Below are 23,159 nucleotides of genomic sequence, written 5' to 3' on the forward strand. Positions count from 1 at the left end.
CCTTTTGCTTGTGTGGCAAGAAATGGATCTGACACTCCGAGAAGGGGTGGTCTTCTCAGCAGTTATCCGAAAGCAATGGCTGTTTTTCTGACTGTTCTGTCTGTTTTTCTCACTGTTCTTTCCTTCATTTTTAACAATGGATGGAGGGGAGGTTCTTTCCTAACCCAAGTCTGTGTTAAGTGCAGGAAAGGAAATCTGACCTGGGCCAGAAACTTTGCCATGCCATGCCAGGTTAATGTACCTCAGAGAAAGTCTCACACAGAGCTGAGCTACAAACTCGCAGGAATGCCTAGGTATTCTGCTGCGACATAACACACTGACCCAAGACATGGTCATTGGCTTCTATAATTCAGAAAACGAAGTCCCTGAGGGAGAAACGAAGATGTCACCAAAGGTCTGGGCATGATGTGTTGGCAAATGGCAAAAGAAGACGGCAGGAGCCTGATCCTGGGAATGCTGTAGATGGTATGGAAAGGGATTTGGACTGAGATTTGCTTGACAGATCTCTGTTAGCTGGACCTCTTGGGGTGTTCACAAGGACAGTACCTAAGGCCTCTGTGGAGGGGAGCTGAGGTCTCTTCACTTCAGTGCCACTCGGTGCTCCCCTCGGGTGATGTGGGAAGAGAACTCGTAGCGGTCATGGCTCCGGTAACCACAAATGTTACACTCGAAGGGGTCACGGAAGCCATGGCAGCCCATGTGGATGGTAAACATGACGCAATCCAGAAAGAGCACACGGCAGTGGTCGCACCGGTACACGTCGAGCGCCTCTCCCTCTTTGTTGATCACTCGAATGGGGTCTCTGGGGCAGATGGGTGGGGGCTTGAGGAGTTCATAGGAGCGGGGAACCTCCTTCAGCAGGGCCATGCCATTGCGGGCCCGGGCAGGGACCATGGGGTTGTGCTGGAACATGGGGTGCTGGCGTTCTTCATGGTTGCTATCGGTGTCTGTGGAGTCCTGGCCACTGTTATTGGGGGACAGGCCACGTTCTGAAGTCAGGCTCTTCTCCGGCAAGAGGATGTGTTTCTTCTCTGGATCTTGGGGGGCGCCGTTGGGCATCTCGGCATGGGTGAGTGCGAGTGGGTACACGCTGCTGATCACGGGTACCATCTCAGAGGTGGGGGCGGGAGGGGTCTGGACCAGGGGGCGCAGGGCTTCGGCCCCCAGGTAACTGATAGCGCTGTTGATGGCCTGGTCCATCATCCGTGTCTGGATGAGTTCGCTCTCTTTCTCATAGGTGTAGCTGGGGTTGTAGTCAAAGCAGGGACGCTTCTCACCTGCAGTGGCGGGAGAGATAGTCACAGAAGGAACAGCACAAAGACAGGTCACCCCCTGTAATCCCCATTAATTACACTGTGCAGGCAGAGCAAAGACAAGCCAGCAGGTGGGGTGGAGCCAACACAGACTCAATGGGAGCTGTTACACAGCTCATGTGGGAACTGTGGAGAGATGGAAGAAGAGGATGGGATGGAGATGATGAGGGGCAGATACACTGTACAGGAGGAGGAGCAGGAGGCTGCTGTATGTTTGCTTTGCAGTTAGCTCCAGTGCCACGATCGGTCACCAAACTCTTTCTTGTTATCATCTGCTCAGAATACTACAGAGCTGGTGGCAAGGCTGCACATGGTGGAGCACAGCCTCTGGCCACAGCTGCTTTCTAAATCTTTCTTATAGATAAAACAGACTTCACCTCCCTACCCCAGTCACCATGCCTGAGCCATACCTACCAGTCATCAGACCAACTGAGATTTAAGTCTCAAAGAGTCAGATGTAGAATGTTCTAGAAAGATTTCTTGAGAAAAGATCAAGAACTTTGCCTTCTTCCCACCCCACCCCCCAAACTCAGTGGTGCCCAAGACTTACTCCTAGCTCTATACTCAGAGATCACTCTTGGCAGAGTTTAGGGGACCATATAGGATGCTAGGAATTGAAACTGGGTCAGCCACATGCAAGGCAAGTGCCTTACCCACTGTAATATCTCTAGTCCCTCTTTTATTTAATTTTTTTTTTTCATATAGGATGGTGATGGTTTGGGACCAGAGTTTGCTTTGGCCTAGGGTACTCTGACAGCCCCAGTAGAACTGACCTGCCACATACCCCCCAATGCAATATTTTCTTTCTTTTTCTTTCTTTTTGGTTTTTAGGCCATACCAGGCAGTGCACAGAGGTTACTCCTGGCAGACTCAGGGGACCATATGGGATGCCAGGGATCAAACCCGGGTCCTACTTGCATGTAAGGTAAATGCCCTATGCTGAGCTATTGCTCTTGTCCCTTATTTTTAGTTTTTGGGCCACACTTTTGGTTCTCAGTATTTACTCCTGGCTCTGTGCTCAGGGATCAACAGTCTTGGTGTAGTTTAGAGGATCAAATAAGGTGCTGGGCACCTAGGTCAGTGGTGTACAAGATAAATGTCCTAGCAACTGTATTATTGCTGTATTATTGCTGGCTTTAATCCAATATATGTGGGTTTTATTGTTTTGTTTTGTTTTGGGATAATACCTGACGGTGCACAGATCGCTCCCGGCAGGATCGGGGGACCATATGGGATGCTGGGAATTGAATGTGGGTCTATTCTGGGTTGGTCACGTGCAAAGCAAATACCCTACTACTGTGCTATCACTCCAGCCCCCCAACAGATGTGTTTTTATTTTATTTATTTATTTATTTGTTTATTTATTTATTTTTTGTTTTTGGGCCACACCCGGCGTTGCTCAAGGGTTACTCCTGGCTGTCTGCTCAGAAATAGCTCCTGGCAGGCACAGGGGACTATATGGGACACTGGGATTTGAATCAACCACCTTTGGTCCTGGATCGGCTGCTTGCAAGGCAAACGCCGCGGTGCTATCTCTTTGGGCCCCAACAGATGTGTTTTTAAAGGAAACTTTTTATCACTGACACAGATGGAAATTCAGAATCACTTGCCACCCAGAGATGGTACTATGAGAAGATGGTGAAACAAAGCAATACATGACGTTTTGGTCAGATAGTACTGTGAGTATATGGAAGACAAAGATCCCATTTTCTGTTAAAAAAAAAAAAACCAATAGATTGTCAGGGGTGATAGCACAGTGGGTAAGGTGCTTGCCTTGCACACAATCCACCTGAGTTAGATTCTCCAGCATCCCATATGGTCCCCCGAGCATTGCCAAGAATGATTCCTGAGTTCAGAGCCAGGATTAAATCCTGATCGATGCCTGGTATGATCCCAAAACTAAACAAAACAAACAAACAAAAATTGTCAGAGCCAGGGAGGTAGCTCAAAGGGCTAGAATGTATCCTTCTGCGCATGAGACCTCAACTTCAATCCCTAGCACCCCATGATCCCTGGATTACTGCCTGGTGTGACTCTGGTAACTCCTGAGCACTGTTGGTGCTCAGTCCCTATTCATTAGGTACTAACTGAGTACAGTACAAAAAAATTTAGTGTGAGAGCAGCATGAAAGACGACTGGTATTAAATTCTAAGTCTTTCTCCTTGGTTTCTAAGAAACAGAAAATAAATGTATTTTCTCATAATGTGGATTCAAGTTTTCTGGGCCTCTTGGCACTCTGCACCCCACATTTAGAGATAAAAAGAAAGGAAGATCTGATGGAATTGAATGAGGCAAGGCTGGGAAGGACCAGTCAGAGCTGCGATCTGAAGAATCAGTGGACATCCTTGAGCAAGGAAGGATTGTGGTGAAAAAACCATTTTCTTTGTTGTTGTTTTATGGGGTAGTGTTGGGGTGCACATTGCCTGAGGTTGGTTCCTGCTAGTAGTGCTCAAGAGACCTGGGTATGAAGAGTTGAACCTGGGCCTCTTGTCTGCAACGCATGTGCTCTAGCCCTTTGAGTCCTCCCCCCCAAGGCCCTCAAAATATTATTTTCAGAACATAAATGTGACAGTAAAGATGGATAAGATGGGGGAAAAATCAGAGCCAGAAAGATTAGTGTGAAGACCTGCTCTATAGATTGGCCCTTAAGCCATACTGCTCTATAGATTGGCCCTTCAGCTATACTCCCAAATACTTGAGGGGAACTACAGGCAGCTCCACACCTGACAAAAACACCCCTCCCCATTCCTGGCCTAGATAACCCAGTCAAAAGCAACAGGATGCAACCAGCCACTGATGGCTTCTTAAGTTCAACATTCAGACACAATAAGTTTCTGAGCTTCTGTCTGGAAGGGGGACAGCATGAAGGCCCATCACCAACAATCACTTTCCTGACAGGGACAGACACATTGTCAATGCTGGTCTTTCCAGAGTTACGGATGATTTTCCAGGGTGAGCAGCTCTTTCAATCCCTCAAATCACAGAACCTCTCAGGATTGTGTGTGTGTGTGTGTGTGTGTGTGTGTGTGTGTGTTTGAGTCACAACCTGGCAGTGCTCAGGACTTAATAGTCCTGGCTCTGCACTCAGAAATCACTCCTGGTGGGTTTGGGGGGTCCACATGGGATGCCGGGGATCAAACCACATGTTGGTGATGGACCTCACATTCAAGACAAGCAGTATTATTGCTACCTACCAGTGGTGCTATCACTCTGGTCCCTAATTCATTCTCTCTTTTCATCCACCCCCAAAACTCTGCCTTTTTTTTTGTTTTTGTTTTTGAGCCATACCCAGCGGTGCTCAGGGGTTACTCCTGGCTGTCTGCTCAGAAATAGCTCCTGGCAGGCACGGGGGACCATATCGGACACCGGGATTCGAACCAACCACCTTTGGTCCTGGATCGGCTGCTTGCAAGGCAAATGCCGCTGTGCTATCTCTCCGGGCCCCAAAACTCTGCTTTCATCTTCCTTTCCTTCCACCCCTGATTTCCTTTCCCAGCAAGGGTCTACAAGCTCGTCAGGGGACACCTCTGCAGTGGGGTCATCTAGGTTTTGAAGAAGGAAAGAAACACGGAGAACAGAGGAGGCCCTGGATGGATGGGAGGAGACATCAGGCTGAGCCCTGCTGTTGGCAGATTCATTGTTGAGAAGGGGGCAGAGCTGCTACCCATCTTCATGTGCACACCCAGCCATGGGCAGACCCCCCCCTTGAGCCCCAGTTACGGTAACAGGAGTCGTGCAGATGATTATCTGTCACCTGGTGACACGATGACTCAATGGGTCTGAAACTCAGAAGAGCTCAGCTACAGTAATTGAAAAGCCGACAACTCACGTTTCTTCAGTAACCCACTCAAAAGAGAGGTTCGGCAAACCACAAGCATGTAACTGCTCCCAGCTCTGCACGGGCCAGGTTCGACTCCGAGTCAGAACCATACCTCATGGCTGCATGATGAATGATAGCAGCTCCAGGCCGCTCGGAGATTTGTCTTCCAACGAAAATACAAGTGGCGAGAGCAAGTGCTAAGTTTAGAAACCCAAGGGGCCTGGCGGGGCCATTCCCTGTCTGGATTCTCTTTAGAGGTGTAGATTCCTAAGAAATGAGGCTGAGCGAAAGCTCTGAGGTCACTGGAAAACGCAGCCACTACAGGGCCAGAGCTGCTGCCTCCGTGGGGCACGTGTCTGGGTCTGTGCCCACTGGGCAGAACATAATCACAGCCGAGAGTTCAGAGGGGTCAGGCCTGACTCTGGGAACCAACCCTCTGAGTCAGGGCCCAGGAAAAATATCTGCCACCTAGTCTGGTATTTCTGGTCTTTCTACATCTCAGTGTACCAGGCTGTCACAGATTACTAAGAATAGTTACACTTGGAAAAAAGAAAAAAAAAATTGGGGGTCACACCCGGAAATGCTCAGAATTTAATCCTGGCTCTGTGCTCAGGGATTATTCCTGACAGTGTTCCAAAGACCAAGGATCAAACTATGGTTGTTGTATCAATACTCTCCTGCCCCAAGAATAGCTACTGAGTCCCCATGATCTGCCTGGTGCTATTCCAGGAACTCTGCAAATGGCCTTACATCAACTAAAGCGAACTGTCATGTCTTGGTGAGATGAACACTTGCAAGGAAAGCAAACGTGGATGAAGTTTTGCAGGATGCTCGGTTGGTGGCTAGAGGACCAAGGTGCAACCCCAGGGACTCCCTAGCTCAGCACAGGTTTGACTAGAGTTACAGCTCCTTGGCTGTCACTGTGCCCGTGGCTACACAATCCTAACTCTGAGGGACTTTGCAGTCTACAATGGCTGGATCTCAGAGGGAGAGGAAAAGCAACTGTGCTTTGTTCTAGCGTATGCTTTCAAGAAAAAGCCATACATTAAAGGGTTTTATTTTAAGGGGTATGAAGGTTTTTTTTTGGGGGGGGGCTACACTTGGCAGTGCTCAGGGCTTACTCCTGGCTCTGTGCTCAGGTTGTCCTCGGGGGACCATAGGCAATGTTGTGGATGGAATTGAGGCTGGCCATGTGCAAGGCAAAACACCTTAATCCACTGTACTGGCCCATCATGCAGTAGAATTCTTCTGATGTCTAGACAGTGTGCTTAATACACAGGGGAGCTTCAGCAAACAGCAGGCCTGACCATGCTTCACTATGCCCTGTGACAGATTTGTAATCCAACAAGAGACTTCGCACTGACACAATTTCATTATGAACTGGCATCCTTAACACCAGGTGCTGCTACCAAGTACAGAGAAGCCAAGAGAGGGGAGCGAACAAACTGTGATTGCCTCTCCCAGAGAGCCCACTCGGCATCTGTTCTTTTTTCTCGAGTCTCCTTGGAATAAGGTGGAGGTGGCAGCGGTAGGGAAGAGCCTTAGAGATGCCACAGAAAATCAGAGGCTCACATTTCTCTCACTGAGCAGCAAGAGCCAGAAGGGGAGGAGACCCTGGCAGCATAAAAGGAACAGACACTAAAAGGGAAGGGGACACGCTTTGTGACTGCATGAAATGATCCATTTGGAAGTGGTAAGTCAGAGCTGGCTGGAGGAAAAGAAGGTAGATTTTATGATGTTCGCTTTCTGGGAGGAAAACACCATTCAAATATGGGGGGGTCATCCTGAGGGGGTTACATAAGTGTTCGGCCTTGCTGAATCAAGTTTCTCCTGGGGGTGAGTGTCAGAGAGATAGCACAGCGGTAGGGCGTTTGCCTTGCATGCGGCCTAACGGGGACAGACAGTGGTTCGATTCCCAACATCCCATATGGTCCCCTGAGCATGCCAGGAGCAATTTCTGAGTGCAGAGTCAGGAGTAACCCCTGAGAGCCAACGGATGTCGCCCAAAATCCAAAATAAATAAATAAATAAATAAATAAATAAATAAATAAATAAATAAATAAATAAATAAATAAATAAAAGTTTGTTCTGGGCACTACAAAGAATCTGCTTCTTCCTACAATATCCAGTTACAAATAACTGCAGTGACCAGTAAGTAGGTCGACGATGGCTTTGCAGGGACCTTCACCCACCCCAGCACAGGAGGGGACCTGCATTTCTCCCAGGGGCAGGAAGGCGAACCAAATCCCTCTGGAGCCCCAATCCTGCTCTTGGCTCCTGTACCTCCCTGAAGATGCAACTGTCTCTGATGGTCTAGGAAACAGGCCAGGGCCCAGCCTGGAGCTTCTGGGCGGCTCCTGTCTCCCGTTGTCAACCAATCATTAGACTCCACCCAACCCAAAGCCCCCGGATGTTCATCTGGGTGAGAGGCCCCAGGGTGGGCCTTAGCTCTGCTCCCTACCAAACCTCAGGGCCTCCCCAACATCTGATGAAGATGCTTCCTGACCACCCCGCTTAGTGAACTCAAGGGCTTGGTAAAGCTCAGCGTTTTTAATCACCTGGGGAGAGGCAGAGGGAGAGTTAAAAAAAAAAAGTCTTTTTACTTTTAGGATCAGGGATTGACTTAGTGCTTCCTGTGAGCTGTTCACAAAGCAATTTCTTATGAGTTTCCACACTGGAAGAAGCAAAGGGTGTTTGCTCAAGTGTTAAAACCTCACTGACATGTTTACCTCGGGCGGGAACATGATCTTTTTTTTTTTTTTTCATGTTCTTTTCAACATGAAAACTTCCTTTCATAAGGTACATTGAAAAAGGAATTTTTCCTTTTAAATAAGGAGATGCTATGGTAACCAGTTTGGTCTGAATAACACATCTGTTTTTGGAGAAAGAATGGGAATCAGAAAAAGAAATATGCAGAATGTAGTCATGTTCTTCCTCCCTCCAGGAGCAAAATCTGGCCTCTATTTTGAGCCAAGTGTTTGGAGACGGCCTAGTTAGAAGCAGAGTCAAACAAGATTATAATAGCTGAAGATGCAGAGAAAGGGCAACCCTGAAAAGAGCCTGAAAAGAGTTGGAAGCTCAGAGTGAGGTCTTCTCTGCTGGGAAGATATGAGGATTATTCTGGAAGGAGCAGAATGATAAGAACAGATTAAGTTGTTTCTCTTGCATCCAGTAGGATTTCTTTCTTTTTTGGGTGGGGGTTAATCCTGGCTCTTGCTCAGAAATCATTCCTGGCAGGTTGGAAGACCATACGGGATGCTGGGTCCATCCCGGCTTGGCTGTGTGCAAGGCAAAAGCCCTACCACTGTACTATTGCTCCAGCCCCAATCCCTTGAGTAGGATTTAATTTCTGTTAGCCCATATGGTCTCCTGAGTCCTACCAGGAGTGACCCCTGAGCACAGAACCAGGAGTAAGCTCTGAGCACTAACAGGTGTAGCCCCCCAAAACAGTTTGATAATGTAATGATGCTGATTTCTAATTTATTTTCCATTTTGTAGCAAGTGCTATCAAATTTCTTAAAGAAGAGGAGGGTTTGACTTTTCTCCTACTTGGGCCATTGAGTTTTTACTCTGACTCTTTACTAATGGCATGTGTTGTGTCTGTCAAAACCTTCAGGTTTCCTCCAAGCCCTCCCTCTTCTCAGTTCATCCCTTAGGAGGGACCCGAGCTGCCTTCCAAGAATGGTCTGGAGCCTGCCAGGAAAGGAGGAGCTGGCCTGAGCTGTCTCCCCTTCATCCTCGAGGTCAAGAGGTCAGGGAAGCCTAAGCTGGTCTGAGGGCTGCCAACTGTCAACAAGGGTTAGAGGGGTTGACTCACATCTTTTTCATACCTGACATACTACTATTTCCCTGGAAGCAAAAAAACATTCCAGAAAGCAAGTGTGTTGGTGAGGAAACACAGAAAAGAGAAAAACAATAGATGGTTAGGAGGAAAAAACATTAGCCTCCAGGTTTATAAAGACACATTCTGTCCTAGATTCTGTCCTAGATTTGACACAATGTCAAATCCCCCCCCCCACACACACACACACACTATCCTTCATTGTACCTGATGTTCCCGTGTTCTGCCACAGAGGATGATTTTGTCAAATGGCTCTAGAGGGGTCCCTTATTTCATAAACCAAAAACCAAGGGCTCTAACATGAAGGTTCAGGCTAGGAACTAATGCTTGAAGAGAGGACTCCATGCTCAGTACAAGCAGTGGGGAATGTTCTGGCCCTAAGGGTCATGGAGGAGCTGAAGAGCTGCTGACCTGACTAATGAGTGGAATGAACTTATGGCCCAGTGATGGAGATCTGAGCAAGACATGCGAGTGTGGGACGCGTGCAGTGTCTCAGGTCTGAGGTCCAAGGCATCGTCCTGAAACAAATATCTCACAGCACCATCCCTATTTCTGTTCAGCTGAGCATAATGTGTTCTGAAGTGACACAGTTGGGCTCTGGACAGACAGCCACGTTCCCCTGGTTCACTTCTCCACAGTGAGGGGCCTTCCCCGTCACCTCACCACCTCTTCAGACTCCTCACAAAGAAAGGCTACAAAGGATACGTGATTTGTCTGAACACTCGCAGTTAGGAAATGACTGTACTTGAATCGGAACCCAGGTCTTCTTTTGTCTTCGAATCCAGGGTTCTTCCTACTGTCTGAAACCACAACATGCTCAGAAAAATTTCCCCTCGTGTTTCGGGGCCCCTCCAGTCCTGATGTGGCTCCCTCTGCTGAAAGGAAGAGCTAAGCAGGCCTCCTGGATTTCCTGAGGCCAGCACAGAGAGAAGGGGCTGCTTCAGGAGATGAGGCGGTAGCACCTGCTGAGCTTACAACAGGTGGCATTATCAGCCATTGCCGCCCAGTCCACGTCCACACCCTGACTGCAGCAAGAGGCCTACACTAGAATCATAAGGCAGTTTGGATTTGTTTTTGGCCAGGTTTAGTGGTGCTAAGGCACCAAGCCTACCAAGGCTCAGGGATCATGTGTGTTTGTGACATTCTAACCTGTGTCTCTTTGACCAATTTAAAAGCTGGTGCTTTCTCTCATAGTTGAGTTCTCTCAGACCAAAATTTATTAAGCAAAAATAAATCACTTTGTTTTGTTTTGTTTTGGGGCCACACTTGACAGTGCTCAGGGGTTACTCCTGGCTCTGCACTCAGGCACTAATCCTGGTGGTGGTACTCAGATAAGGGATGCTGGCGTAGAACCTGGGTTAGCTGCATGTAGTACAAACATCCTACCTGCAATACTATTTCCTTGCTGATGTTCTCCCCATATCAGCCATTTCTGGAGTCAAAACTCTCCCCCACTCTCAGGGCTAGAAAGAGAATTCAACATGAAACAAGGGTCAAAGCACATGCTTTGCATGCTGGACACCTGGATTCGATACTCCCACACTGCAAGTTCCTTGAGCTTCACCAGGACCTCCAGAGCACAGAGTTGAGAGTAGCCCTTGAGCACCACCAATGGCCACAATGTTTTATGACCACAAAATAAAACACACACACATACACACTTTCCATTAAACTACACTCATGGCACAGAACTACAAGCCGAGCTTTCTTGTGTGGAGCAGGCAGAATCTCTTCACACAAGCAAAACTCAGAAGATATATATGCAATTTTTAAAGATAATATATCTCGAGATAACAACTGGTCTAAACTGGTCTAAACTCCAAATAGAAATCATGAGATGTGAGAGTCTCTGCCGGAGAGAGGGAAGAGGGTGAGGAAGAAAGTCCCTTCAAATGGAAAGGCATCAGTTTTAGCTGAAGCAATTTCTTTTTCTTTCCCTTTTCTTTTTTTCTTTTGAAAGAAAGAACCTAGGGCTCCCACATATGAAGGTTCTTGAGCGATCTCCCTGGTCTGAAACAAATGTATTTATTTTATTTTATTTTTTGATTTTTAGGTCACATCTGACAGTTTCCGTATTTATTACTGGCTCTGTGCCCAGGGGTCACTCCAGGTGAAGCTCAGGGAACAATATGAGGTGCTAGGGATCGAACCTGGGTCAACCATGTGTAAGGCAAGTGCCTTAGCCTTTGTGCTATTGATCCAAACCCTTAAACAACTTATTTGCCAAATGATTAAAGAGTTCCACAAAAATATTCGGGCCAAAGAGATAGCACAGAGGTAGGGCATATGCCTTGCACGTAGCCGATCGAGGATGGACAGTGGTTTGAATCCCGGCATCCCATATGATCCCTCTAGTGTGCCAAGGGCGATTTCTGAGTGCAGAGCCAGGAGTAACCCTGAGCACTACTGGGTGTGACCCAAAAACAAACCAAAAATTCCAGTTAATCAAAACATTATAAGCATAAATACCAAGTTAGGTGATTTTGAGGTAAAGGCATCCTTTTAAACTATATCTCTATAATTCATATAAAATGTTTGCCTGTAAGAAACTTAGACCAGAATAAAATTCAGTCAGAGATAAGAAAACATTAAAAAAAAAAAAACCAGGGCAGGCAGCTCTGTGAAAGAATAAACACAAAAGGAGAGAAGAAAGAAATCAATAGCAGCAAGAAGCTTGGAGGAAGAAGAATGACAGTTTTCTAAAATATAACTCGTGGTAAAGAGGTCTATTTTCATGTGGAAACTATTTTTGTTTAATATCGCCAACTTTCAATTTAGAGCAAAACTGATAGAGACAATTCAGTTGCCTACTTCATAAATACAAATCTATTTTAAATACCCGGTCACATTCCTATAAGCATCTGGAAGAGCCCAGCAAAATCCCTTTGCCACTCAGCAGTCTAAACACTGCAGTGGACATCACTATTTCTCAACCAGTTCCGCTGTATTTTTTGACAATGTGAAAACCAAAGGCATAAAAATCAATTCCTCTCCAAGACAGATGATTCAATCAAACCGTTGTTATTTGAGTCCGATTTCCCCAGCACTTGCTCTTGAAGTCAGATGATCAATCAATTTCACAAAAAAAAAAAAAAAAAAATGGCAACACATTTGTTATCATGAAAAAAAGTCTGAGCCTGCAAACGGAACCAACTTGTAAAATATAATTACCAAAGATCACAAAAAAAAAAATGCTATCTGGAACATCTCAGTGGTGCAAATTGCATAAGTTCTGCCATGCAACATATGTCATTCAGAATAAAGAGGAAGAAACAGCATTTTTAACACCAGCTCCACTTAAGAAAATGAAAACCAAATATTCCCTTCTCCCACCGTTGAAGATGCTTCAGTTACAAGAGTGTATTCCATTTGCTCTGCTGTGTTACCAAAGTGAATCACAAAGAACACAAGTGCACAGTGGAAAATCCTTATTTTAAACAGAGTTTAAGCAAGGCAGGGTCTGTGCAGTAAAACATCCTAGGTTATCTCATTCAAACAATCTGCTAACAACAGCGGGAGGTGGGGGAGCTGGGGTGGTGGAAAAGGATTGCATTCTTACCAATAAATTTTTGAGGCATTGAGCTTTTTCTTTTGGCCACATTGCTTGCTAATCTGTCCAGGACGAGAGCTCTTTCACTTCCCATCTCTGCTTTGATATGTCTTGCCTCCGCACTTGCTGGTTTGGAAAATTGTGGAAGAAGAGAAGAGAGAAAAAGAACATGTTGGTCAATGGGAGAAAAAGCAAATTGGTTTGGAAGCAGTGCTGAAAGAGGTCAGATGCTGTTAGGCGGCCATTACCCATGAGTGCTTCAGGGAATGGTTCTTGCCCTGGGTGCCTGCTGTGGTCAGTGGAGCCAGCACCAGGGCACATTCAAATCTTGCCGTCTTGGGCGCAGATGGGAAAGCCCGACCCATCCCCAACCAGTACCTTCATTAGCAAGAGGAAGTATAAAACAAACAGCCTGGACGTGGTTGGTTGCAAAGAGATAGATAGATAGATAGATGGAGATCTCCTAACCCCATCAGGCTTCATTCTGATTCTGAGTAACTTGCGTGTGACACCTGCAGCCTAATATAACTCTTAACAACTTTGAGAGAAAAAAAAAAAAAAAAGGATGGTGCCCCAGATTTACTGCTGTGTTTATGTTAATAGCTCTTTTGAAAATAGAAACATTTACCCGGATGGTAAGAAATCAACTCAGTGATTTGTGTATTGAAAATGGAGGGTTTTTTTTTTCCTTTCTTTCTTTCTTTCCTTTTTTTAAAAAAATATCCCCCCCCCCTTTTTTTTTCCCCAACAAGCTTCTTTCAGTTTCTGTCTTCTATCTGCTATTTCTCTGGGCTCTCTGCATGATCTGTTTCATATGCTGTTCACATTTCAAAATTCTCTCGGTTAAAATTTCCCTGAGCGACACTTCTGTCTTGAAATTAAAGAGCAATTTGTGTAATGCCTCTACTAATGAAAAATGTGAATAAAAAGCTGCCTGAGAATATGGTCTACTTGTCACTCCAGGAGTAGACTTTCAAATGGTATGGATGGGAAGGGGAGGGGGTTCCTCAGAGTCACTTGAAAAGCATGCAAAGGAGCCCCCACCCCCTTGTTTGAGCCAAGCCCAACTCCTGCTGCCACTCCTGCCCTTGGTTCAGACAAATTAACTGAGAAACTCTGGAAGATGGGTCTGGGCCACAGCTTTATTTTTTTTTAGGGGTCACTCCTGACTTGTTTGGCCTCAGTTACCAAGGCAATATCTAGTGATGTTGGGGACATATATGGTGAAGTGACAGACAAGTCCAAGAGCAACAGTATTTTTGGAGGGGCCACATCCAACAGTGCTCAGAGTCTAATCCTGGTTTTGTATTCAAAACAGTTCTGGAGGGGATTGAGAAACCATATAGGTTGCCCTAAGACTAGTGCTTTGGCACTGCAGTGGTATTTTTTTTTGGGGGGGGGTCACACCCAGCAGCGCTCAGGGGTTACTCCTGGCTCTATGCTCAGAAATCGCTCCTAGCAGGCTCGGAGAACCATATGGGATGTCCGGATTTGGACCACTGTCCTTCTGAATGCAAGGCAAATGCCCTACCTCCATACTATCTCTTTGGCCCCCTCAGTGGTATTTTTGTTGGTTTTTTTTTGTTGTTGTTGTTGTTTTTGGGCCACACCCAGCGGTGCTCAGGGGTTACTCCTGGCTGTCTGCTCAGAAATAGCTCCTGGCAGGCACGGGGGACCATATGGGACACCGGGATTTGAACCAACCACCTTTGGTCCTGGATCGGCTGCTTGCAAGGCAAACGCCGCTGTGCTATCTCTCCGGGCCCGGTATTTTTGTTTTTTAGTTTTGGGGCCACACCCAGTGATGCTCAGGGATTATTCCTGGTTCTGCATTCAAGAATCGCTCTTGGCAGTGCTCAGAGGACCATATGGAATGCTGGGGATTAAACCTGGGTTGGCTATGTGTAAAGCAAACACCCTACTTGCTGTGCAATCTCTTCAGTCCCACAATAATATTTTTAAGCTCTCTTGATTTTAAAATGCAGGCTGGTGGAGGGGAGCTGAAGAAATAGCACAGCAGTAGGGCATTTGCCTTGCATGCAGCTGATCCAGGAAGAATGGTGGTTCGAATCCCAGCATCCTATATGGTCCCCCGTGCCTGCCAGGAGCGATTTCTGAGTGCAGAGCCAGGTGTAACCCCTGAGAGCTGCTGTGTGTGACCCAAAAAAAACAAAAATAAATAAATAAATAAAATGCAGGTTGGGGGTAATGGGAAGTGGCTGGAGATAACAGTTTACATGCTGAAGGCTGGGGTTTGATCCCCAGCATCAGAACAACCCTAGAGCACCAAGCTCCAGAAATCCCCTGAACACCAAGATCAAATCAAATGCAATCTGGGAGCTGGGGAGAAAGCATATGTGTGATCTTGGGTTTGATTCTTGGGTTTTGGGGGGCTATGACCCAGTGGTTCTCAGGACTTAGTCCTGTCTCTGCACTCAGGGATCACTTCTTGTGGGCTCGGGGGACCATATACTGTAGAGCTAGGAGTAACCCTTGAGCACCTCTGGGTGTGAACCCCTCCAAAAAAAAAAGAAGTAGAAACTAAAATTTGTTCCAAGGATGAAAGCAAAAACTAAGGATGTCTGCAGGCTGGATTCCTGATACACACATTTTGAGTAACTGAAGTGTCTGTTCTGTGAATAGATTCTAATACACAGAAACAGTGTCCCAGTCCCCTGGTCTCCAGATATACCAGAATATAGATGTAGGATTGAACCTAGCTCACCTGTGTGCAATGTAAGTGCCCTACTATTGCTCTGGGCCATGAGTTTGATCATTAAAACTATAGAGCTCCCTTCCACCAGTGCCTCAATAGTTCCCCCTGCCCAGTATTGCCTTCATGCTATGTTCCCAAGGACTTCTAGGTGTTGCTGACATTAAAAGCAGGGGCAGAGTGATAGCACAGTGAGTAGGGTGTTTGCTTTGCATACAGCCAACCCAAATTCTATCCCTAGTATCCCATATGGTCCCCCAAGCCTACTAGGAATAATCCCTGAGTACAGTTGGGTGTGGCCCCCAAACAAACCAAAACAAAAAACTGGATCAACATGAGAATCACTAGAAGAATACAGAAATAATGCCAACAGTTAATCAGCTAAAATATTCAGCTGGACTAAATATAGTATAAATTGCCTTAGACCAGCAGGCAACACCCAATAAGAGTTCAGGCCAGAGTTCAGAGGTGACAGGAATTAACTTCGGCTTTAAGAACAGATTTGAGCACACACTGCTCCTACAGTGAGAATCAGCAAATTTTCCCTGTGAAAGGGCCAGTTGCAAAGACTTGAAACCTTTGCAGTGGGACATAGAATTTCTGCTGCAGTCACCCCTTCACCCCTTCAAAAATGTAAACCAACCAAAAGAAAAAGAAAAATGTAAACCAGAGACCACAGAGATAGTACAGCAGTGAAGACACTTTCTTGGCAGGTAGTTTCCCTGAATTCCATCTCTGGTACCCTGAACTCTGCCAGGAATGATCCCAGAACACAGAGCCAGAAATTCTCCCTGAGCACTGCTGGGTGGAGCACTAAAACAAAGCAAGGTAGCCCCCTGTTCCTAAATAAGTTATTGTCTCTATTTAGCAGCTTTCCCCCAACCCCCCATCCCCCGCCATCACTGTTGGCTTCCCACTAACCTCCTAAGCAAACATGGAATGATACAATAAATATTTTCTTTCTTTTTTTGGGGGGGGGGGGTTGGTTTTGGGGTCACACTCAGCTTTGCTCAGGGGTTACTCCTGGCTCTGCCTCAGAAATCACTCCTAGTGGATTCAGGGGACCATAGGGATGTCGGAGATCAAACCCAGGTCAGCTGCGTGAGTGCAAGGCAACTGTCCCACCCACTAAGCATTGCTCCAGCCTCCATTTTTTTTTTTAATCATCAGCATTTCTGGAGGAATAAACTAAAGTGAAAGACACATACACTTCTTCTTTGTTTGTTTTGTTTTGTTTTGTGGAGAATGTGGGCATTGATCACGTACACTTCTTTTTCTTCTTCTTTCTTTTTTTCTTCACACACTTTTTTTTTTTTTTTTTTGGTTTTTGGGCCATACCCGGTGGTGCTCAGGGGTTACTCCTGGCTGTCTGCTCAGAAATAGCTCCTGGCAGGCACGGGTGACCATATGGGACACCGGGATTCGAACCAACCACCTTAGGTCCTGGATCGGCTGCTTGCAAGGCAAACGCCGCTGTACTATCTCTCCGGACCCCACACACACTTTTTTTTTTTTTTTTTTTGGCTTTTCGGCCACACCATTTGATGCTCAGGGGTCACTCCTGGCTAAGTGCTCAGAAATTGCCCCTGGCTTGGGGGGACCATATGGAACCATATGGGATCGAACCACGGTCCTTCCTTGGCTAGTGCTTGCAAGGCAGGCACCTTACCTCTAGCACAGGGGTCTCAAACTCAATTTACCTGGGGGCCGCAGGAGGCAAAGTCAGGGTGAGGCAGAGTCACATAAGGGATTTCGCTTACCAAATATTTGCAATAAAAAAAAATCACATTAGGGGCCGGGCGGTGGCGCTAGAGGTAAGGTGCCTTCCTTGCCTGCACTAGCCTTGGACGGACCGCGGTTCGATCCCCCGGTGTCCCATATGGTCCCCCAAGCCAGGTGCAACTTCTGAGCACATAGCCAGGAGTAACCCCTGAGCGTTACCGGGTGTGGCCCAAAAACCAAAAAAAAAAAAAAAAAAAATCGCATTAGTAAGAAAAAACATCGCATTAAACATTTGCATACCCCGAACAGAACTGCTTGGGGGATGTGAATGTTTAATGTGATTTTTTTCTTACTAATGTGATTTTTATTGCGATTATTCGGTAACTGAATAATCGCGAATACTGCAATATTTGAAGGCCGGCTGTGGGCCACAAAATGTACGGAGGGCCACAAACCTGCGAGTTTGAGACCCCTGCTCTAGCGCTACCTCACCAGTCCCAAGCACACACACTTCTAATGTCTCTAAAAAAGTAGAAACTGGGGCCAGAGTGATAGCACAGCGATAGGGCATTTGCCTTGCATGCAGTTGACCTGTGACTGACCAGGGTTTGATACCCGGCTCCCCATATGGTCTTCAAAGCCTGCCAGGAGTGATTTCTGAGTGTAGAGCTAGGAGTAACCCTTGAGCACCTCTGGGTGTGAACCCCCCCCCAAAAAAAAAGAAGTAGAAACTAAAATTTGTTCCAAGGATGAAAGCAAAAACTAAGGATGTCTGCAGGCTGGATTCCTGATACACACATTTTGAGTAACTGAAGTGTCTGTTCTGTGAATAGATTCTAATACACAGAAACAGTGTCCCAGTCTCCTGGTCTCCAGACATATCAGAAGATGAAGGAGAGGATGGAGCCTTCTGGCTGAGGTAGGGGTGGGGTTCCTGGCAGAAACCCCAAAAGTCACCTCAGAACAAGAGGGGTAAGAGTTTGAAACACTTTTGGGGCCAGAGAGATAGCACAGCGGTAGGGTGTGTGCCTTGCATGCAGCTGATTCGAACAAATGGTGGTTCGAATCCTGGCATTCCTTATGGTACCTTGTGTCTGCCAGGAGTAACCCCTGAGCGCTGCCAGGTGTGATCTAAAAACCAAAAAAAAAAAAAAAAAAGAGTTTGAAACACTTTTTACTTGATTATTGGCAAGTGTGTTAAGAATCCATGCCAGGGGCCTGGAGAGATAGCACAGTGGCGTTTGCCTTGCAAGCAGCCGATCCAGGACCAAAGGTGGTTGGTTTGAATCCCGGTGTCCCATATGGTCCCCCGTGCCTGCCAGGAGCTATTTCTGAGCATAGAGCCAGGAGTAACCCCTGAGCACCGCCGGGTGTGGCCCAAAAACCAAAAAAAAAAAAAAAAAAAAAAAAAAAAAAAAAGAATCTATGCCAGTACTTAGATAATAAATTATTTCAGAAATTTTTTGGGGGGAGGGTCATAATTGGAGGTGCACAGGGGTTACTCTAGGCTCTGGACTCAAGAATTACACCTGGCAGTGCTCAGGGGACCATATGGGATGCCACAGATTAAATCTCGGTTAGCCTCATGCAAGACAAGTGTCCCACCCTAGTCTATACTATAGTTCTACCCCCTCTGCACAGGGTTAAAAAAAAATTCAGGAATAAGGTGACATATGACTTTCCAAATAGAAAAGAGAATAATGCTGCTGACCAATATATTTCAAGAGTTCAGAGGAGCTTCTTGTCAAAAAATGCTTCTCCGCTATAAAGAGATCAATCCCAGTCTAGTGGAAAATGTTTGCTTTAGAACTTGTGTTTGTGAGAATGGGAGGGGTTAAGGGTCAGGAGGGGTTTAGAGGTCACATAAGGGATTGGGCAATTTTGAGGTCGGTTTTCCAGCACCATGACAGCTACTACCCAATCCTCATAAAGAACAGGTGGCACTTTGGTGACAAGTCACTGCTGCCGGCTTAATGTGTCCAGCTCCCCAGTGGGCCAGGTCTCAGGGCCCCGACAGGAAACTATCACAGAGATGATTTCCTTTCACACAAACCACCATCACATGTGGCATGACCCAGAGCCCCGGGTGCAGAGAAAGAAGAGGGCCTGGGATTTGTGACACAGAACCCAGAGATCCTTCACTTCGTTCTGACAGTGCCACTATTCTTTTTTTTTTTTTTTTTTTTTGGTGTGGGGGGATACACTACTTATGTTTTATTCCTGGCTCTGTGTTTAGAGATCATTCCTGGTGGGCTTAGGGGGGCATATGTGGTGTTGAGGATCAAACATGGGTCTGTCGTGTGCAAAGCAAGCTCCCTACCTGCTTGCTATACTATTGCTCCAACCCCAACTCTCATTATTCTAGGGTTCTCCAGAAGACCCTTCACGTAGTATCCAATGGAGACCTCCAGGCCCACCTGTGTCCTCACAGGACCCAGTCCTGATGCAGTGCTGCCCATGTAACTTCCCACCTGTCTCTCAGCTGTCACTGCCCACATCTCCCTGAAGCCAGAGTCAATTATGGCAAGCAAGGGGTCTTTGAGACCATTCTCAATGTTCTCCCTATCTGGGAGATAGCTAACAGGAGATTTGTCCACTAAATAACATCCTTAGAGCATATCTCTAAATGACACCCTTCTGAGATAACATCACTTTTTTACAATTTTTTTTTGTTTTGGGGTCACACCTAGCAGTGCTCAGGGGTTACTCCTGGCTTTATGCTCAGAAATCGCTCCTGGCAGGCTCGGGGGACCATATGGGATGCCGGGATTTGAACCACCGTCAATCTGCTTGCAAGGCCAATGCTCTACCTCCATGCTATCTCTCTGGCCCCCACTTTTCACATTTTTTTTAAAAATGATTTTGTATTTTGGTTTGGAGGTCAGCTTACTCCTGGCTCTGCATGCAGGAATCACTCTTGGCAGTAGCTGGGGAACCATATAGAGTTTGATTTTAAGTGGGCCACATGTCAGGTAAACGACCTGCCCACTGCACTATCATTCTGGTCCCTAAAGTCACTTTTTATCCCTGCTGCTACCACCTCTTATCCCAATCTGATCTTGACAGTCATTTCTAGATAGCTTTTTCTCTGTAAATCAAGTGACTAAAATGAATGCATTTAAAATATGCGTGACTTTTACAAGATACAGACTCTGAAGTTTATGGGTAGACAGATCATTTGAGGTACGTATTGGTGGAGATTCTCCTGTTTTTCAAAACTGGAGTTAAACCAAAAGAAATTCTCTGAAGTAAATCTGGGGAGAGGGAGTCCCATTCTCCCTCCCTATCTCCTGCTCCCTGATCATTTTCACAAATAAATGACAGGCTCTAAGATCTCAGTCTTTGTAGCACACATCAACTTAGATCAAAAGTCCAGTTCATTCTTAGTGAGTCACTCTGTGTTCTTGTCAGCCAGTGAGGTAGGCAGGGGCTTACATTTTAGTGGCATTGAATGTACCACTGTCCCCAAACCCTCATCTTTGGTCCCCTCTACAGCACAATTTCAAGTCATGAACATCCTTTAGACATAAAGACTATCTCTGCTGTTAGATCATCTTTCTGAGATGATAAGGCTGGGATGTGTGTGTGTGTGTGTGTGTGTGTGTGTGTGTGTGTGTGTGTGTGTGTGTCCTAAGGTTATACACTAAAAAGGAAAAAAAAGAAAATAGGAAGACTATGGTCTTCTGCTTCACATTTGGACCCAACTGTCTATTTATACAGTCTAGACATGTTATCTTCACCACATCATGTCTCTGAAATTTAAGTGGAGGAAAGCCAATTTGGCAAGATAGGAAGGGAACAAGATAATGGACTTCAGTGACAAAATAGGAAATCCGTTCCTGGTGGTGTTTGGCAGTTTTGTGATGCAAGGATGGGTGGGGAGTCCAGGCCTGGCCAGAGTCCTTCACACAGGGCACAAGGTAAAGTGTGGCAGCAGACACAGTTCTGAACCAGGTCTCCCTTTGTATCATTTGTTTTCCACATAGCAGACATACTAGCTTTTGTTAGCAAATGATGTTAGACATGTTGAAAAGAATAAATGATAAGGGTTGGGGAGATAGGAGAGTAGATAAGACACTTGGCTGACCCAAGCTCAATCCCCACCTCCACATAAGGTCTCCTGAGCTCTACTAGGAGTAATCCCTGAATGCAGGGGTGCGGGTAGTCCCTGAGCACAGCTGAATATGATCTGAATTCAAAAAGAAAAAAAAAAAAAAAGAAAAGAAAAAAATGACAAAGCTAATATGAGAATATGATTACAGAATAGGAAACTTTCGTCTCTGCCCAAATATGAAAAGTTTGTCTGGTGTTGAATTCACTGTCTCCAGGATGTAGTTTCTATCTCAATGTGCTTGCGGATTCAACCATGTGGTCTGTGGTGCTTTGGTTTTTGTTCAAAATCCTTCATTAGGTCTTGAAGTATTAAGGAGCCCAATGAAAAGGCATTACTTCCTGTCTCTTTTGGTATATGGTATAAGCTAATAAAGAGTGGAACAAAAGAGGTGTTAACTGTGCAATAAGAATTCTCACAAGATTGCTCTCAACCACTGAGGCAGGTTCTAAGAAAAATGTTACATAAAAGAGTTGCATTTTGGGAGCTGGAGCGATTATACAGGGGGCTAAGGTACTTGCCTTGCAAGTGGCTGACCTTGTGTTCAATTTTGCACGTGTTCAATCCCCACATCATATATGATGGGCTAGGAGCAGGGCCTCAGCACCACTGGGTGTGAAAGCAAAGCATAACAAAATAATAAAATTTAAAAATATTGCATTTTAAGACCAATAGAATTAATACTAGCTAAGAATAGACTAGAATAGAATTGAAGAATAGAATTGCTTCAAAATTATTTACTTAGGGCTTGAGGGGACCATATCTGGCTCTCTACTCAGTGATTACTCTTGGAGATGCTGAGGGGAAACCCTAATCACCTTAAGGGACCATGGGCAATTACCGGGGATGGAACCCAGTTCAGTTGTATGCAAAGCAAGCTGACTCCTGATTTTTTTTTTAAATAGGGGTTTCATCCAGAGGATCTTGGAGAGCCTAGAGCCACTCCCCAAGAGGCCCTGCTAAGTAGTGCAGGCTTGATGGTTTGGAGCTCAGGCTGGCAGGACTTTGGGGTCCAAGCATTATGGAAGGGTCATCCAGTACTTGAGGACCATGAGCTTGGGGTCATTGAATCCATAACCTCATACATGCTAGGCATGTGCTCTACCACTTGAGCTATCTCCCATCTTCAAAATAGTACTTTTTTTTTTTTCAGTGCTGGGGATGGAACCCAGGGTCTCACACAAGGTAAGAGCCTGGAATCACAGTCCTGGCCTGACAGTACAGATTTCTCGGGGGTGGGGGGGGTGGGGGTGGGTGCATACAGAGTTTTTCAGGGGTTTCTCTTTTCTGCACCCAGGAATTACTCCTGACTAATTGTAATGTGCTTAGGGAAACACATGGGTGGCCAGAGAATGAAACTCAAATTGGCCACCTGCAGACAGCCACGTACCTTCCCTCTTATACTATCACTCTGGCCCCTGACAAGTATTGATTTTTAAACAAGAATAACAAGTTAGGAAAACAAACTCATGAAAACACTGTTTTTTCTTTGATCTGCTTCTTGGTAAAAATAGAACTCTATCCTGAAACCTGCATGTCAGTATTAGCTCCACGGAAACAATAAAAATGAAGACAAAAGGTTTCTGACTCCAATATTCATAAATAAATATAATTATTCAATTACTTTTAAAGTCTTGTTATTGCTAGAACTCACTGTCATACAAAAATATGTGCCGCTCCAAGTATTCATAATTTGTGTGAAATGAGGCTAAATGAATGTCTATACCAGCTGTTAGTCTCTTTCTGGAATAAAGATCAAGCTAATGAGAAAATGAAATTCATGATTGCCTATGTTCATTCTGATTTCATATATACATTCCACTGAGCTGGCAGAAATGGAATCTCTTGATCTCCCTAATGTGTCCAGTATAGAAACTTGGACGGAAATAGCAACATCACCAATGTCTCTATTAGAACTGGGTGTTCCATGAACAAATCGAGTGCTCACTCATTGGTTGGACCACGAGTACCATATTTTTCATAAGACACACGTGACCGTAAGATGCATATAGTTTTTAGAAGCTCTCCTCCTCTGCACTCAAGCTTCAGCTCCAGGTGACATTCGCTCCGTAAGATGCATCTTTTGGGG

General features: G+C 45.8%; 1 protein-coding gene across 1 annotated transcript in view; it reads right to left on the reverse strand.

The window, feature by feature from the left end:
• Positions 1 to 576: 576 nt before the first annotated feature.
• IKZF3 (IKAROS family zinc finger 3) overlaps positions 577 to 23,159 on the reverse strand; it is a 98,580-nt gene continuing 75,997 nt past the window's right edge. Inside the window, exons 7-8 of the mRNA XM_049766910.1 lie at positions 12,534 to 12,650; positions 577 to 1,277 (exon numbers count right to left, since the gene is read on the reverse strand). Of these exons, the coding sequence (XP_049622867.1) occupies positions 580 to 1,277; positions 12,534 to 12,650 (815 nt within the window). The 3' untranslated portion in view covers positions 577 to 579. The remainder of the gene's footprint in view (positions 1,278 to 12,533; positions 12,651 to 23,159) is intronic.

The sequence above is a fragment of the Suncus etruscus genome, chromosome 1, assembly GCF_024139225.1.
Source record: "Suncus etruscus isolate mSunEtr1 chromosome 1, mSunEtr1.pri.cur, whole genome shotgun sequence".
Classification (NCBI taxonomy): Eukaryota; Metazoa; Chordata; class Mammalia; order Eulipotyphla; family Soricidae; genus Suncus; species Suncus etruscus.